The sequence below is a fragment of the Aulonocara stuartgranti genome (assembly GCF_965226115.1).
Source record: "Aulonocara stuartgranti genome assembly, chromosome: 10".
In the NCBI taxonomy this organism is placed as follows: domain Eukaryota; kingdom Metazoa; phylum Chordata; class Actinopteri; order Cichliformes; family Cichlidae; genus Aulonocara; species Aulonocara stuartgranti.
In genome coordinates, this window is record NC_138946.1 from 4652197 (window position 1) to 4668732 (window position 16536).

A 16536-nucleotide genomic window follows, 5' to 3' on the forward strand; every position below is an offset into this window, starting at 1 on the left:
ACACTTTTCCACTTATAAAAGTTAACGTTCCTGATAGTTAGAGACAAATGCAATCGCATGGCAGGATGCTGTAAACGGACCAAACTTCAGTCAGGAGAACAACTGATATAATCCATCCACAATACGAGGTTAGTCATTAATATACTGCAACAACATGCAGCTGCCAGAGAATTCAACATTAATGAATCAATGGTACAGAAGTGGAGGAAGCAAGAAGAATGAGTTTAATAAAGTTTGATTTATCTGACTGCTTTGTTTCGCTTAATGTGCCTTATAATCCCGTGCACCTTATGGTCCAAAAAATACGTACTGCACACTGCAGTTTAATGTTGCAAAGCACCTCTTTTTAACTTCAGTGGATATTATACATGGTTATGCTCAGGATATGTCAGCCCATTTCTACTGGAAATGCCTTTTGGTTAAACTTTCAGAAAGGAATTTGCATTTGCACTGTTACATTTTTATAAAGCTTTAATGTACATAAAAACCAGCTTCTTGTTTAAGTGAAAATAAATGGAAGGTTGTCTTTTTGCGCTAGTAATGTTGTGGAGTTGTATTTTGTCTCGCATCAATTATATCGTCAGTTATATCGTTATCGCAAATTTTCAAATATATATCGTGATAAATATTTTTGCCCATATCGCCCTGCTCTATAACCCATTCTGTATAAATAAAATAGAAGTGACTCATGAAACTAAGAAAAATTATGTGTCAGGACTGCATTTCTGCATTATTTTTTTTTTGTTTTTTTGTCACAGTGGGAATTCTCTCCATTATCCACAGGACTCACTGTTGTCATTGCCCATACTCTTTGAAAAAGACATGTACTGCATAAAACATGCTCAGCATTTCATTTACAGAACGTAATTGTTCTTCTCACCTGTTAAAAGTGAAACGGCACACAGTGGCAGTCATTTCTAAAGTTGGACTTTAAATCTGAATTTTTCCAGATTAAAATGATTTTACATAATTTTGTCTCACCCTGTTGCATAAAATGCAGAAACAAGCCGAGGTGTGAAAAACGTTTTCCAAGCGTAATTCTTTATTTACTACAGAAAATACTGAGAACTTGCAGCATTAATGTGCTGTGGAAAATGTAAAGGGAAAACATTCTCTCTGGTATATTTATCTCATTCTTGGATGCACACATTAAAAGTAATTGTCAAAAATGTGTCTGCAGAGTTAAGTTCCTTCTCGTGAAAAGAATGACCATGCTTAAAGCGACGTCACTTCTCCAACCTTCCTTTTGTTTTGTTTTTTTGTTTTGTTTTTTTCTTCAAGAGTCAGGCCCAAGAGCCAGCACCAGCAGCTGCCCCTCCCCCAGAGTCGGGGTACCTGGGTGGTAGAGGGAGGCAGAAAGGTGCTCCAGGACCCTTCAGTGCAGAAGGTGCAGTCAAACAAAAAGTCGAGCTACATTTCTTCTGTTAAATATCTTTGTTTGTCCTTTCTTTACTCCATTTATAAGTAAAGTTAAAAATGTAAACTGATGAGGACTGCACTGCAGAGGAAACCATCTCTTCTAATTGTGGAAAGAAATAAGGCAGTCCGATTCGATAACACTTTCTGTGCATTGCTAGAAATGTAAAATGCAGATTATATATTTGTAGACCGACACTATTGCCTTTTTGTTTTTTACATTCATATTAGTGCATGTGGACTGTTAACAGTCTTCATTTGTTTTCATTAGCTCTTCTACAGATTTCAGCTGCATTTCAGCAGGTAAAGCTTGGAGAAAGAAGTGGACGCCGCCGGGATTTTCATGATGCAGGCGTTAACATGAGGCAGGCAATGGAGCATGTGAAGGAATCCAAATGCGGTCAGTAGTTTTAAATCGAAACGATGCCAAATGTAACTTTCTGTAATCTGTGTTGAGGTTTGAAAATTACTACTAAAATTCTGTGTGTGTTCACTTCCTCAGGAGTAACTGGTAATCCCATTCAGCTGACCGCAAACTTCTTTCGCATCCTGTCCCGCCCTCAGTGGGTTCTGTATCAGTACCATGTGGACTTCAAACCACAAATGGAGTCGCGACGCCTGAGATCTGCGCTCCTCTTCCAGCACGAGGAAACACTTGGCTCAGCATGGAGCTTCAATGGAGCTCTGCTTTTTCTGCCAAACAGATTGCACAGCAAGGTACTGTGATGCTCCAAACATCGCGCGTTATGAAGAAAGTGTTTGTGCACGCAGATGGAATTGCCTGTTCGTTATCATTGTAAAAAAAGTTGGTTTCCATAAATCAGTCAGCCTGAATGATCAGGTTAGTGTTAATCTCTTGAGAGATTGGAGTTATTGATTGCAAAACACTGAATTCCTGTAATTCTTTCAAAGTAGTAGTTGTTATATTATAAATGGCACAGGAGTTGACAAAGGCGTTGCTTGGTGGCTTGGAAAGTTGTGGTCTTTTGACAAGCCTGGATTTTCCTCTTATCCAGTGTCTAACCCTCGTGTTTAGGAGACTGTGGTCTGTAGCGAGACCAGAAATGGAGAGAAGGTTCAGATAACAATCACCCTGACGAATGAACTGCCACCCTCTTCACCAGTGTGCATTCAGTTTTACAATATCATATTCCAAAGGTAAGCTTTCCACCTTTCAGAGCTTCTTTTTAAAAAGTGATGTGCAGCAATATTTTGTGCAGGACCACCACCTGTCTTTTTTTGCTCTGCCCTTTTCTTGGTTGCTGTTATAAACAAACAAACAGATTATTTCAGGGTCTCTTTGCAAGAGACTAAAAGTGATAAATATTACCATTCTGTAGAATATTCTTATATTTCACTTTTACTTGTTTCCATGTTCTAGTGGGTCCTGTTGTGGCTCTAATGTGAAAGGGGATATAATATAATATAACATATTATAATATAATATAATGTAATATAATATTGGATAATATAGTGTGATATGATAAATTTACCCTACCGCCTACTGGTGTTGGCCAGCAGTGTTGGTCAAGTTACTTGAAAAAAGTAATCAGTAACTAATTACTGATTACTTCCCCAAAAAAGTAATCCCGTTACTTTACTGATTACTTATTTTCAAAAGTAATTAATTACTTAGTTACTTAGTTACTTTTTAAAAACACGATTTGCAACCTGAAGAGGTGATAAAGCGATAGATCTCTCAGCCCAATTCTACTTTTTCTACATAATCCATCATACAAAATGTAATCAAATGGAAAAGTCCCTTTTTAAAACTTGTTTTATCAGTTTTAACCTTTTAACTTTATGCATCAAGCAAAAATGCAATTATATGCAACATTCACTGACTGGAAGAAATTTGTTTAATATTTAAACCTATTTTCTGCACATTCCAGCACATAAATTTATTTAGTTTTTTGTGTTTACACTCAGTCTTTCAAATAGATGCAAGTAAAACACAGCAGAAAATAAATAAAGTCAAAGACTAGCGGTCCTTTTGCTCTATTTTCACCTGTAAAGCAGGACTGCAGTAGGCGGAGGTTTACCCTGGTGCAAGTGTGCCGCAGCGGTCAGTGGAAGGATATGGCAGCTCTGTGAATTTCCCATTACGTCGTAGCGCACTCGGTGCTTGCTTGGAAGTTTAGGGGGTTTTTTTCGCTGTAAAAAGAAGTTTTCTTCCCATGCACAACGGACACTAATTTTTTTGTCACTTTTTATGGAATCAAACTCAAAGTAAGGTCAGTACTTCCACGCTTTAAACGCTGCACGCTCATACTCTCTCCAGTACTCGATATATGATCCACTGTTGATCTGCACACAGCTGTTGTCACAAACGTCATCCTTGCTTACGTCACTGTCATGAGACATTCTCGCAAAAAAAATCACGGTTTTGGCATGTTTTTTGAAGTTTACAAATACTTAAGTGCAAAAATGTACTCCTCCTACCCCCAGTGCCCCAACAAACTCATTCATTTTGTGTTCAGAATCAGCCTCTGCTGGTTTAGAATAATTTTAGGTTTATACAAAGAAAATCAAATTAATTTGGTATTTCTTAATTACATTTATGAACAACTAACAAAATTTATATGTGTTCTTTGAAAGAAGGACCTGAATCTGTTTTTTGAGTGTGGGGTTAATGTTTAATTTAATTCCATGATGTATCTTTTTAAGCAGGAACCCACAGTGACTTCTCTCTGAGGCCCAAAAAAGATGGTGAGAGTGCTGTCAGTCTGGTCATTGTGTTGTAGTTGTTCTGAATCCAAGTTTTCTGGGTGCATCATGGGCTATTGCAGATGTTTTCTTTAGCCTTGTAGGACCTTGCTTCCACATATGTGGACGTCACATTTTAGGTTGTCTAGACAAAAATACAAAATTTTGCTCTACGAGGGTCTCAATTCCACTTACGAGAACATTATACTGCCTCTGTTCTATCAAAATGTAAAACAAATGTCCTCATGAGTGGGTCTCATTTTTCTCAGAAACAAAAATCTGGTAAATCTTTTTTTTTTACACTAATCAGGTCCCAATCAGCCCAAATAGCAAAGAGAAATTAAAAATGCATGCCATGAAAGAGATCGCGTCTTAGCACATTAAGCTAGGATTTGGCTTACCAGGATAAAGAAATCTGATGCAAGTAATCAACTGTCAGATTATTAAGTAGTGGAGACTATGAATTGTTGTTGGGTGCATGTGGCTTAACTCACACCAAATTAAAACATAAAAGTTAAAATCTTTGGGAACATTCATGGCTTTAGTTAGATTTAACTGAGTAACCATACACAGATCCTCCCTTCTTTACAAGACATATTGAGAAGACACTGATTTACATGTGAGCATCTTTGTTATATGAAATGGTCACATGCCCTAAATGTCTTTACTTTTTTGCTTTTGTGTTATAGCCAGAAGACATGGGTGTCACAGTTCCAATGGATGATCAGGACATCCAGTTGCCACGTCTGGACAGATGTTCAAAGTGTTTATGCTTTTATCATTTCAATTTTGTGTTCGAAAAAAAAAAAAAGCTTAAAGGCTGAGTCACAAAAAAAGTTAAAGACACCCTTGAAGGACAAACAAAGTTCTTTATGTTTTTGCTAGAAATATGGCCTTCTATGTAAGCATAGGGTCAAAAACAATGAGCTCAAACAACAACTACGCTCAAACAATTACTATGCTCAAACAACAAAATAAGACTTTCTATGTAAACTGGGCCTTTAAAGGTAGAAAAGCTGGTCATCCAGTTTCATATTGGGCTCTTTGTGGATGCTCTGACCCACAAGGAAAGCCAACTTGTGGGCGTATTGGCAGGGAGCAGGCACTCTGATGATCCCCTAAAGCACAAAGAAAAACAATCAGGCATGACCAACACAATGCCAAAGTCAGTGACATTTACACAGTCGGGGAAAATTATTTGATCCCTGCTGAATTTATATGTTTGCTCACTTACACAGAAATGAAGTCTAATTTTTAATGGCAGTTTTATTTTAACAAATACAGAAAAAAAAACATTATATCAGAGTTATGAATGGATTCACATGTCACTGAGTGAAAAAAGTATTTGATACACAAGTAAAACACAAGTGGGTACTTTGTGAAGGAACTCTTGGCCAGTACAGCCGTATAGTCTGTCACCAGGTTTGCACACATCTCTGGAGTGATTTTGGCCCGGTCCTTTTTACAGAAACTAAGTCCTTTAGGTTTCTCAGTTGCCACTTGGGAACTCAAAGCTTAAGCTCCCTCCACAGGTTTTCTATACAATTGAGGTCTGGAAACTGACTAGACCACTCAATGACCTTAATGTACTACTTCTTTGGCCGGTATGTTTTAGGTCATCATCATGCTGGAAGACTGATTCGGACTAGGGCTGCCACGATTAGTCGACTATCAAAATCGTCGACGACTAATTTAATAGTTGATGTGTCGTTTGAAGCTTTGTAAGATCCCAAAAGACGCAGGAATAAGTAGTAGTATTTAAGGGTGTAATAACGGACTGAAGCAGAAGATGGCAGCACTGCATGTACAAGGATGTCAGCTGCCGTTAAACCTTGAAGAAGAGGAAGCCTTGTCCCAGAATTCGTAGCGCAGCCCTGCTCAGTTTCCAACAATGGCGGCAGCTAGTTAGTTTTAATGTTACTCTTATTATTCTTTCTGGGTCACAAAATAAACGTTTAACATATTTTCAGGCGAGAATGTAGCTGTGTAAACTTCAAATATCTGCTCAGTTTATCAAGACACCACGTATTTTCAAAAGCGCTCCGACGTTTTCGGAGACGTCTGTTACCCACCAGCTCGATAGCGAGCCGGGGTTCAAGGCTCACCAGAGCCGGTGAGAACACCGGACTCCCGGCAAATCGTTTTCAAACCCAACGCCGTCTTTCACTACTCAGGTTAAACATATTGTAATGACCTGGCTGGGGTTGTTAGCCAGGTGCATTCTGGGTATTGTGTTGTATGTGTTTGATTCGCATGTTGTGTTAGTGTTATGTTAATGTAAGCCACAGTGAAGTTGATGTGTGTTCTGTGGAGTGGGTTGAATTGGCATGGTTGGCTGACACCGCGACTCTATGTGGTGGTAGCGTGAAAGGGGTTCGGTGTCAGCAGCGTTACGTTGTTGAAAAAGATGGTAAATAAATGACTGGTGTGAACCACTACTGCCTCCTGCTGGATCATTCGGGGATTATCAGTCTGCTGCTGAGACGCTCGGGGTCGTGCGGTGTATGAGGCACGAGCGCTCTCCATTCGCTGTGAAGTTTAGCGATAGCTGCTAGCGCCCCGCTAGCCGTTTTAGCTAGTGAGCAGTTTAGCCAGTTTAGCTCCACTAACCCACGGTCGTTACAATTGGTGTCAGAAGTGGGATTCATGAGTGTCTAGCAGACACTATGGAGCCGACCATAGGCGAATTAGAGCGTGTAATCCGAGACAACAGCTCGCTTCTGGAAAGCATGGCTGCCGAGACCCAGCGGAGAAGACCCGAGCTGGGGCAGCCAGAGGGCCACAGCGAGCCCCGGAACAGCCACCCCCTGCTCTCCCTGCGACGGGAGGGGATTCCTGGGGCCGCACCAACTTTACAACTTTCAATACAGTTTCTATTCAAATCACATCTTATCTATCATTGTGTGGTTCCTTCTCTGCTGATCCTTTCAAGGCTCCATAGTCTTACCTAGAACTTTCTGATACTGGTCCAAAGTTGTCGAGACAACAATTTAATGCATATCTCATGTTGTTTAATTGTAATACCTGTTACAAAAGTGGCGAGCCAGCCAGGAGCCTAGTTAAGTGTCAGCAGTGAAACATATCTCAAGTTTGGGGAATTGTATAAAAAAAAAAAAAAAGAAAAAAAAAAGTTGTTTAAATGTTTTAGCGTCATTGCCAAAGATGGAGTTCATAGCTAACTCAGGTATCAAAGTCCCTAATGCAGTGATTGTAAGTGGGTTGCTTGGATCGCCAGAAGATGAGGAGATTATAGACTTTCTGAAGAAATTTGGTTCTTTTAGGCTTGTTTCAGTAACTGATGCTGAATCAGAGTTCTATAAAAACCTGATTATTGAATATCAAGATGGTGCCGCCATTGAAGCCTTATCTTCTCTTTTGCCTTACACACATGAACTCAAAGAGAACCCAAGTGTCAGGTATCTCGTTCAAGCTTTGGCTAGCATTTACACTACGAAGGTTGGCTGCAATGTTACCAAAACCTACCTCAATGAGATAAAGAAATTGGCAAAATTAAGTGGGAAAGACTACGAAGAAGTGCTGAGAGACATGATGTCAGAGATCAGTGAGGCAATTGGAACAGACAGCATTGATGAGGCATCTGTAGCCAAACCGTTCGACACATCTCTTGAAACAGTTGAAACCTCAGAGCACCAGATGTTCAGAAATCCCTCCTTAACAGATTCCGGTCAGGATTGCCCCAAACCAAAGCCACCCACCATCCTGAGGCAAAATCTACCCATCAGGGAGAGTGACCTGCGTCCACCTGAAGTTCAAAAGGTCATCGTTGAACACATTGTAAGGAAAAGTGACTGTAACACATATCCACATTTTCCCATCAAGCTTCACCCATTTTCAGGAAAAACCACAAGACCCAGTAATGAGACCGACTACGACACATGGCGATCACATGCTGAGCTTCTCAGGAAAGATCCCACTCTGTCCAATCTTCAGAAGTCTCGGAAAATGGTTGAAAGCTTGCTCTCCCCTGCAGCAGATATTGTTAAAAGGCTAAGTCCTGAAGCTACCCCTGAAACTTACCTTCAACTGCTGGATGCAGCCTTTGGAACTGTTGAAGATGGCGAAGAACTTTTCGCCCAGTTTATGAACACTCTTCAGGATCCTGGTGAAAAGGCTTCGTCTTACCTCTGCCGCCTCCAGGCTGTTCTAAACCTTGCTGTTAAGAGGGGAGGAATTGCTGCTGAAGAAGCAGACAAATATATTCTCAAGCAATTCTGCCGTGGTTGTTGGGACAACATCTTGCTCTCTGACCTCAACCTAGAAGAAAGGAAAAGTCACCCTCCAGCGTTTGCAGAGCTCCTGTTACAGATCCGTACTGAAGAGGATAGACATGCAGCCAAAGTCACACGCATGAAGAAGCACCTCGGCTCAAATCGACAGCGGGCCATTACTAGCTCGCAAAGCACATGTGCCTGCAGCCAGCAAGTAGTGATTCCATCCGAGTCCAACACATTGACGGAACTCAAACAGCAGGTCGCATCTCTTCAGAGCCAGCTTACCGCATTGATGTCAAAGAAACCCCAAAAGACCTCGAAACCCAAGGGGAGCGCTGAGCACACATCCAGCCAACCACTACCACCTAAACTTAACCCTAGAGCACCAAGCTGGAAGCCATCCAACCCAAAACGGAATGCAAGGCCAAAGGCCTGGTATTGTTTCAAGTGTGGTCAGGATGGCCACATTTCCTCAACTTGCACTAACGAACCAAACCCCACTCTCGTTGATGAAAAAAGAAGTCAGCTAAGAGAAAAGCAGCGTCTTTGGGATGCAACCGACCATCTGACTCCCAATGAAAATTTTTAGATGTAGCCTCAGTTGTAGGGCAAACTGAGGCTGTAGCAACTCACCAGCGCCCTGTTAATAAAGACGCTACACCTAAATTAAGTGCTGCTTTGAACCAGTGTAATGTCAGGAAACACCTTTCGAAGGTTTCCCCAAAACTGATAGGTACAAAGAGTACATGCCAAGTGATGATCCAAGATAAACAGTTTAACTGTCTGATGGACACAGGTTCACAAGTGACTACGGTTACCAAGTCCTTCTTTGATCAACATCTGTTCAAAACACAGATAGAGCCACTGTATGACCTATTGGAAGTTGAAGGTGCCAATGGGTTACCCGTGCCTTATTTGGGCTACATTAAAATCACCATCACCTTCCCAGAACAATTCCTGGGGAAGGAGTGTGATGTCCCAACCTTGGCCTTAGTGGTCCCAGACAGTGGAACATCTGGCTTTCATGTACTGATTGGTACTAACACCCTTGATGTGGCATATAACATGCACAAAGAGAAAGGTCCAGTGATCCACCACCCTTCAGCAGATGGCTACAAGACTGTGCTGAAAGTATTACAACTGCGACATGAACAATGTCATGACAGTAACGTTGGAGTGGTGAGGATGCATGGGAAAGACAAGAAGGTTGTTCCGGCTGGAGAAACTGTTGTTTTAGAGGGAACTATAGCAGTCAAGGGACTCCAGTCGGAGAAGTGTGCCATTGTGGAGTACCCTACATCATCTCTGCCTGGAGGACTTCTAGTAAAGACCTGCCTCCTTAACATACCGACCAGATCCCCATGCAGGCTACCAGTTGTGATTTCTAATGCGTCTGAGCACGACATCACTATTCCGGCCAAGAGCGTGATTGCTGAGCTCAATGCAATCCAGGCTATTCTACCGCACAAACAGAGTGCGACGGAGGGTCAGGAGCCAACCAAGCTACCTGGATCCAAGTCCCCTGATCAACCTGAGCTGGTCTTTGACTTTGGGGAATCTCACATTTCTCCAGAGTGGAGAGACAGAATTGTGGAAAAGCTGAATGGCATGCCTGAAGTCTTTGCCATGAATGATATTGACTTTGGGAGGACAGATAAAGTAAAGCATCACATCAAGCTGTCTGACCAAACACCATTCAAGCACAGGGCCCGGCCAATCCACCCAAACGATGTGGAAGCCATCAGAAAACATCTTCAAGAACTTCTTGATGCTGGAGTGATTCGTGAGAGCGAGTCTCCATTTTCATCTCCCATTGTTGTGGTCAGGAAGAAAAATGGTCAAGTTCGCCTCTGTATTGATTACAGGAAGTTGAACCTGCAGACAGTGAAGGATGCGTACGCACTCCCAAGGATGGACGACACTTTCACAGCACTCTCTGGTTCCAGGTGGTTCAGTGTTCTCGACCTCAAGTCTGGTTATTACCAGATTGAGGTTGATGAAGCTGATAAGCCCAAGACTGCCTTTGTCTGCCCGCTTGGTTTCTGGGAGTTTAATCGCATGCCTCAAGGAGTGACGAACGCCCCAAGTACCTTCCAGAGGCTGATGGAAAAGTGCATGGGTGACATGAACCTGAAGGAGGTTGTAGTTTTTCTGGATGACCTGATAGTCTTTTCAAAGACTTTAGAAGAACACGAAGCCAGACTCATCAAGGTTCTCAACCGGTTGAAGGAGTACGGGCTGAAGCTGTCTCCAGAAAAATGCAAGTTCTTCCAGTCTTCAGTTCGTTATCTGGGACATGTGGTGTCGGAGCGGGGAGTGGAAACAGACCCAGAGAAGATAGCAGCATTAAGGACCTGGCCAGTTCCTCACCGCCTAAAAGAGCTGAGAGCCTTCTTGGGATTCTGCGGGTACTATAGGAAGTTCATCAAAGGCTATTCAAGCATAGTAAAGCCTCTGAATGACCTGACATCGGGGTACCCACCTGTTCAGAAGCATCCCAAGTCAAAAGACAAGAGTGGGCAATACTACCACCCAAAAGAACCATTTCTGGACCGTTGGACACCCGCTTGCCAGCAGGCCTTTGAAATGATTATAGACAAACTGACAACATCCCCAGTTCTAGCCTTTGCAGATCCCACGTTGCCCTACATCCTACACACGGATGCAAGCTCCACCGGCCTCGGAGCGGCCTTGTATCAGGAGCAGGAGGGGCAGCTGCGTGTTGTTGCCTAAGCTAGCAGAGGGTTATCACGTAGTGAATCCCGCTACCCGGCTCACAAGCTCGAGTTCCTGGCATTAAAGTGGTCTGTGACAGAGAAGTTCAGTGACTATCTGTATGGCAATCAGTTTACGGTGGTCACTGACAGCAATCCTCTCACTTATATACTTACTTCTGCCAAGCTCGATGCAACCAGCTATAGGTGGCTGGCTGCACTCTCCACCTTCTCTTTTAAGCTCCACTACCGCCCTGGGAAACAAAATGGAGATGCTGACGCATTGTTGCGACGCCCTCACGGCAATCTGCGTGATGACCTACCATCTCAGAAAGAGTGGGACAGGATACGTCGTTTCACTCAACATCACCTATCTGACCCAGGAGACATTGGAGTGGTTAATCCAGAGGTCGTTCAAGCCATTTGTGAGAGACAACTTATCTATTGCGCCGACAATGCAATGGACTGTGATGGTAGTATCTCCCTGGTTGAAAGCCTGGCCATTTCTGCAGATGCGGTGCCTGACAGTTTTGGTCATGAGGACAGGCTTGGAGGACTATCCATCATCCCAAACCTTTCAGAAGAGGACCTCAGAGACAAGCAACGAGCTGATCAGTGCATTAAGCATGTCATTTCCCAGATTGAGCACGGAGTGAAACCACCACCTAGTCTAAGAACCGAGCTTCCAGATCTGCCTCGCTTGTTGAGAGAATTGAACAAGTTTGAGCTCCGAAATGGCATCCTCTATAGAACACGCCTAGAAGAGGGACACCCACAACATCAGTTAGTCTTGCCTGAGGAACTTCGGGACGTGGTATTGACCAGTCTGCACGACGACATGGGTCACACGGGAAAGGAACGCACAGTGGATCTAGTCAGAGCTAGATTCTACTGGCCAAGAATGGCTTTGGACATTGAGAAGAAAATAAGGACGTGTACCAGGTGTGTGTGCAGGAAAGCTCTACCCGAGAGAGCTGCACCTCTGGTGAATATAACAACGACGCGACCACTCGAATTAGTATGCATGGACTTTTTGTCTGTTGAACCAGACAGAAGCAACACAAAGGACATCCTCGTGATCACCGATCACTTCACCAAGTATGCTGTAGCTGGACCGACACAAAATCAAAAGGCTCGAACAGTTGCAAAGTGGTTGTGGGACAATTTCATCATCCATTATGGATTCCCAGAGAAGCTGCACAGTGACCAAGGTCCTGATTTTGAGTCGCGGTTGATCAAGAAACTCTGTCAGATTGCGGGCATCCGCAAAACGCGAACAACACCATACCACCCGAGGGGCAACCCAGTGGAACGCTTCAACCGCACTCTATTAGACATGCTTGGCACTCTGGGAAGTCAAGAAAAATCTCACTGGAAGGACTTTGTAAAGCCGTTGGTCCACGCGTACAACTGTACCAGAAGTGAGGTGACTGGGTTCACACCATATGAACTAATGTTTGGACGCCAGCCAAGGTTGCCTGTGGACCTCGCATTTGGGTTAACAGTGAAAGAACAGCGACACAAGTCACATTTCCAATACGTACAGGACCTTAAATCTCGCCTTGAGCAGAGCTACGAAGTTGCCACAAGGACTGCTGCCAAGGTAGCTGAGAGGAATAAGATTCGGTTTGATAAGCGAGTGAGTCCTTCTGCTTTAGGCGTTGGCGACAGAGTACTCGTCAGAAACGTGCGTATCCGAGGAAAGCACAAGCTCGCTGATAAGTGGGAGTCCACAGTCCATGTGGTAGTAAAGAAAGCTGGAGACCTCCCAGTCTATATAGTTAGACCAGAGAATGGCGAGGGTCCCAAGCGCACGCTGCATCGTGACCTCTTACTCCCATGCGGATTTCTTGCCGCACCAACGGAGGAGCGTGCTCAGCCCAAACGAGCTAGAAAGCCTAGGACACGTCAGAATACTCCCAACAGCACAACGGAGCTTGACCAGTCTTCAGACGAGGAGGACATTGTTCCCATTGCCTGGTTCGAAACACAGCCAGTCTCTGAGACGACTGGGGGTGCTGCAAGGCAAAATGCCCCAAGAGACCTAGGTTCCAGTCACGCCAAGAATAACCTGACATCAATCTCCGCTGAGTCAACGGATGTTCCGGAAGGTGCCAATGTTATGCCTGATGCCACATCAATTTACCATGAAACAGATCAATGTGGCGACGAGCAGACTCCAGATGATTGTCAGACCTCACCTCCTGCTGCGGACGTACCAGCACCTGAACTCCATGAATCTGTGGGAGAAGCAAAGATGGATGATAGTGCATCCACTGAATCTGAGGGACAAAGGATGCCGCTGGATAGCAGTTCAGGAGAAGATGAGTTGTTTAACGAGGTCAAGGATTTAAGTGAGGACCAACCTAAAGAGATCCCAGTCCTCCCGGACAGGTTGGAGGATATGATGAATGATCCTGGAACTGAAGGACAAGAGGAGAGTGGCGAAGTAGAGGAACGAGCTAACGCTGACATCCATGTCAGGAGGTCTGAGCGGGATCGTCAACCACCAATGAGGCTCGACTACACTGAGTTGGGAAAACCAATTGTCACCGTGGTGAAGTCTTTCTTCCAAGGGTTGACCGATGCGTGGAATGACATGGTAAATGAAGGTGAAGCACCCGCTTCTTCCCTTGCCTTTCCCCCCAAGAAACATTTGTGTGAACCTTGTCATGCACAGGGACGTGCAAGAGTTCAGGAGGGGAGAGTGTAACCCACATCAGATTTGTGGGTTGTGCTGCTGCATAAGGTTGGAGGTGTAATTTTCCCTCCCCGCCGCTAGGAGGCGAGTATGCCTTGAGGTGACTTTCTGTTAGTCAACATTTCCTGTTGTGGAAGCCTTTACTCACGAGGCAACCGCTACTCACGAGGCAACCGCCAAATTAGCTGAAAGATCCTGGTAAGAAAAGCTGAAATAAAAGTTAAATTCGCAATTTATCTTCACATACTAGCTGTTAACAGATGGCTACTTATTAGGATCTGAGATCTGTGAAATACGGCCGTGGGAAGCTGCGTCAGCTGGACGAGCTATCTCACCACGAGCTCCGGTAAGGGATGCTACATGAATGTTAGCACCATAAAGACATGTAGTTGACTGCTGTTAATATATTTTCTGCTTTAAAAAACAAAACCAGTCGGAGTTGTGATATTCATGTTTAAAGTACTGTAAGATCACTGATGTGCAGATGTTTAATTTTAAGTGCTAAAGTATACATTAGAATGTGCCCAGCTAACCGCTAGTATTAAGCCACTGCTTAGCGATCTCTGTGTTCTAACATTACTGTGATTCATCTGAGTTTGTTAGCTTTCCAAAACGTTGGAGAAGCAGTAATATTGTCATGTAGTGCTTAAATGCACCCTTTCAGTTTTGTTGACTTAGAAGTTAATTCATTTGATGAAGATGCAAAAAGTTCATAAAATGTGATTATAAAATGTGAGGGATCTCATTACCCTGTTGATGTATTAATGTTTAAAGAAGTTGATATATTTTTCTGAGAAATAATTCAGGTTGAAATATCTTAAAAAGAAGAACAGTTAAAAGCGAGCTGTTAAAAGGATAAATATGGGAGAGTGAATCTTATAAGTTTATTTATTCCCAAAAAGGTAAATATAAGGTATATTTTCTATTGCACTAAGACCTTGTGTGATGTAACTCAAGTTATTTTATGATGGTTGAGACATTGTATAACTAAAATAATTTGTTATACTTGAGCAATACTTGACTGAAAGATGAGTGATGGAAGAAGAATAGATAAAATAGTAATGTATGCACTCTGCACTGTGTGCATAGATTGGTTTTTGACCAGGACTGGATCATTTGAGATCTGAACCCTGTGGGTTCAGTGGCGAGCCAATCCCAAGAGAGTGACTGTCGACGGACCCGAGTGCGGTGTGGCCAGCCGTGGGATCCATCTTCAGCGAACCTCAGGACTATTACTACCTTCCTTGATACAGATAAGACTAACACTTTAAAAATCTACCCGGGTAGTGTTAGAACCAATGGACAGAAACACACACACACACAAGGAACTCTAATTTCTCTTCCCAAAGAGAAGTGGACTGAGCAACGGGAGCGGAAGCTCTTTAATTGAAACTCTTTGGAGAATTTCCTTAAAGAGGATGTTGTTTTGATTTTATTTTTGGGCCCTTTAATGTGCGTTTGTGCACTGTAGGAAGCCGGCTTTAGACAGGCAGGGTTTGTAAACTTTACAACTTTCAATACAGTTTCTATTCAAATCACATCTTATCTATCATTGTGTGGTTCCTTCTCTGCTGATCCTTTCAAGGCTCCATAGTCTTACCTAGAACTTTCTGATACTGGTCCAAAGTTGTCGAAACAATAATTTAATGCATATCTCATGTTGTTTAATTGTAATACCTGTTACACAAGCATTTGCAGCACCGCAAAACGTTCATTCTCCGGTTCCAATACCTTCTTGTTTTTTCTTTGCCGCACAAAAAGGTTATGTACAAAACGAAGGAGAACAATACCGGTCCGTACAAAGACAGACTCGACGAAAAGACAAAGAAAAGACACGAGGAAAAATCAAAGGAGTGAAAGGGTCAGACCCTCACGAGCTCACAGAGTGGACAAAAGACGTTAGCGTGCTGCCCAACTTTCAACACGCTCATATTTATAATTATACGGTTCTTGGACTGACTGCATACACTCGTGAAGTTTAGTAACTTCAGGTCACTGCAACAAGCCCAGGTAGTTTACCGACGGATGGGTATGTAACCCAGTGTTAATTTGGTTATCTGATATCCATCCATCCATCCATCCATTTTCATCCGCTTTATCCGGGGCCGGGTCGCGGGGGCAGCAGCCTAAGCAAAGAGGCCCAGACCTCCCTCTCCCCGGCCACCTCCTCCAGCTTATCCGGGGGAATACCAAGGCGTTCCCAGGTCAGCCGAGAGATATAATCTCTCCAGCGTGTCGTGGGTCTGCCCCGGGGCCTCCTCCCGGTGGGACATGCCTGGAACACCTCACCCAGGAGGCGCCCAGGGGGCATCCTTGTCAGATGCCCGAACCACCTCAGCTGGCTCCTTTCGATGCGGAGCAGCAGCTGCTCTACTCTGAGCCCCTCCCGGATGGCCGAACTTCTCACCCTATCTCTAAGGGAGAGGCCAGCCACCCTTCGGAGGAAGCTCATTTCTGCCGCTTGTATCCGCGATCTCGTTCTTTCGGTCACTACCCACAGCTCGTGGCCATAGGTGAGGGTAGGGACGTAGATTGACCGGTAAATTGAGAGCTTCGCTTTTACACTCAGCTCCCTCTTCACCACGACGGACCGGTGCAGCGTCTGCATTACTGCAGCCCCAATCCGTCTGTCGATCTCCGGCTCCCTTCTCCCATCACTCACGAACAAGACCCCGAGATACTTGAACTCCTCCACTTGGGGCAGGAACTCATCCCCGACCCGGAGTGGGCACTCCACCCTTTTCCGGCTGAGAACCATGGCCTCAGA

General features: G+C 43.8%; 2 protein-coding genes across 2 annotated transcripts; both read left to right on the forward strand.

The window, feature by feature from the left end:
• Nucleotides 1–78: 78 nt before the first annotated feature.
• On the forward strand, nt 79–3544 carry LOC309716238 (piwi-like protein 1). Its single transcript, XM_082549918.1, has 6 exons — nt 79–128; nt 1282–1387; nt 1688–1816; nt 1919–2133; nt 2453–2574; nt 3436–3544. The coding sequence occupies exons 3-6, from the start codon at nt 1777–1779 to the stop codon at nt 3527–3529; spliced, it is 471 nt and encodes a 156-aa protein (XP_082406044.1). The 5' UTR covers nt 79–128; nt 1282–1387; nt 1688–1776; the 3' UTR covers nt 3530–3544.
• Nucleotides 3545–11123: 7579 nt separating this feature from the next.
• LOC309716230 (uncharacterized protein) lies at nt 11124–15484 on the forward strand. Its single transcript, XM_082549909.1, has 3 exons — nt 11124–13967; nt 14045–14115; nt 14859–15484. The coding sequence occupies exon 1, from the start codon at nt 11529–11531 to the stop codon at nt 13779–13781; it is 2253 nt and encodes a 750-aa protein (XP_082406035.1). The 5' UTR covers nt 11124–11528; the 3' UTR covers nt 13782–13967; nt 14045–14115; nt 14859–15484.
• The last annotated feature ends 1052 nt before the right edge of the window (nt 15485–16536 follow it).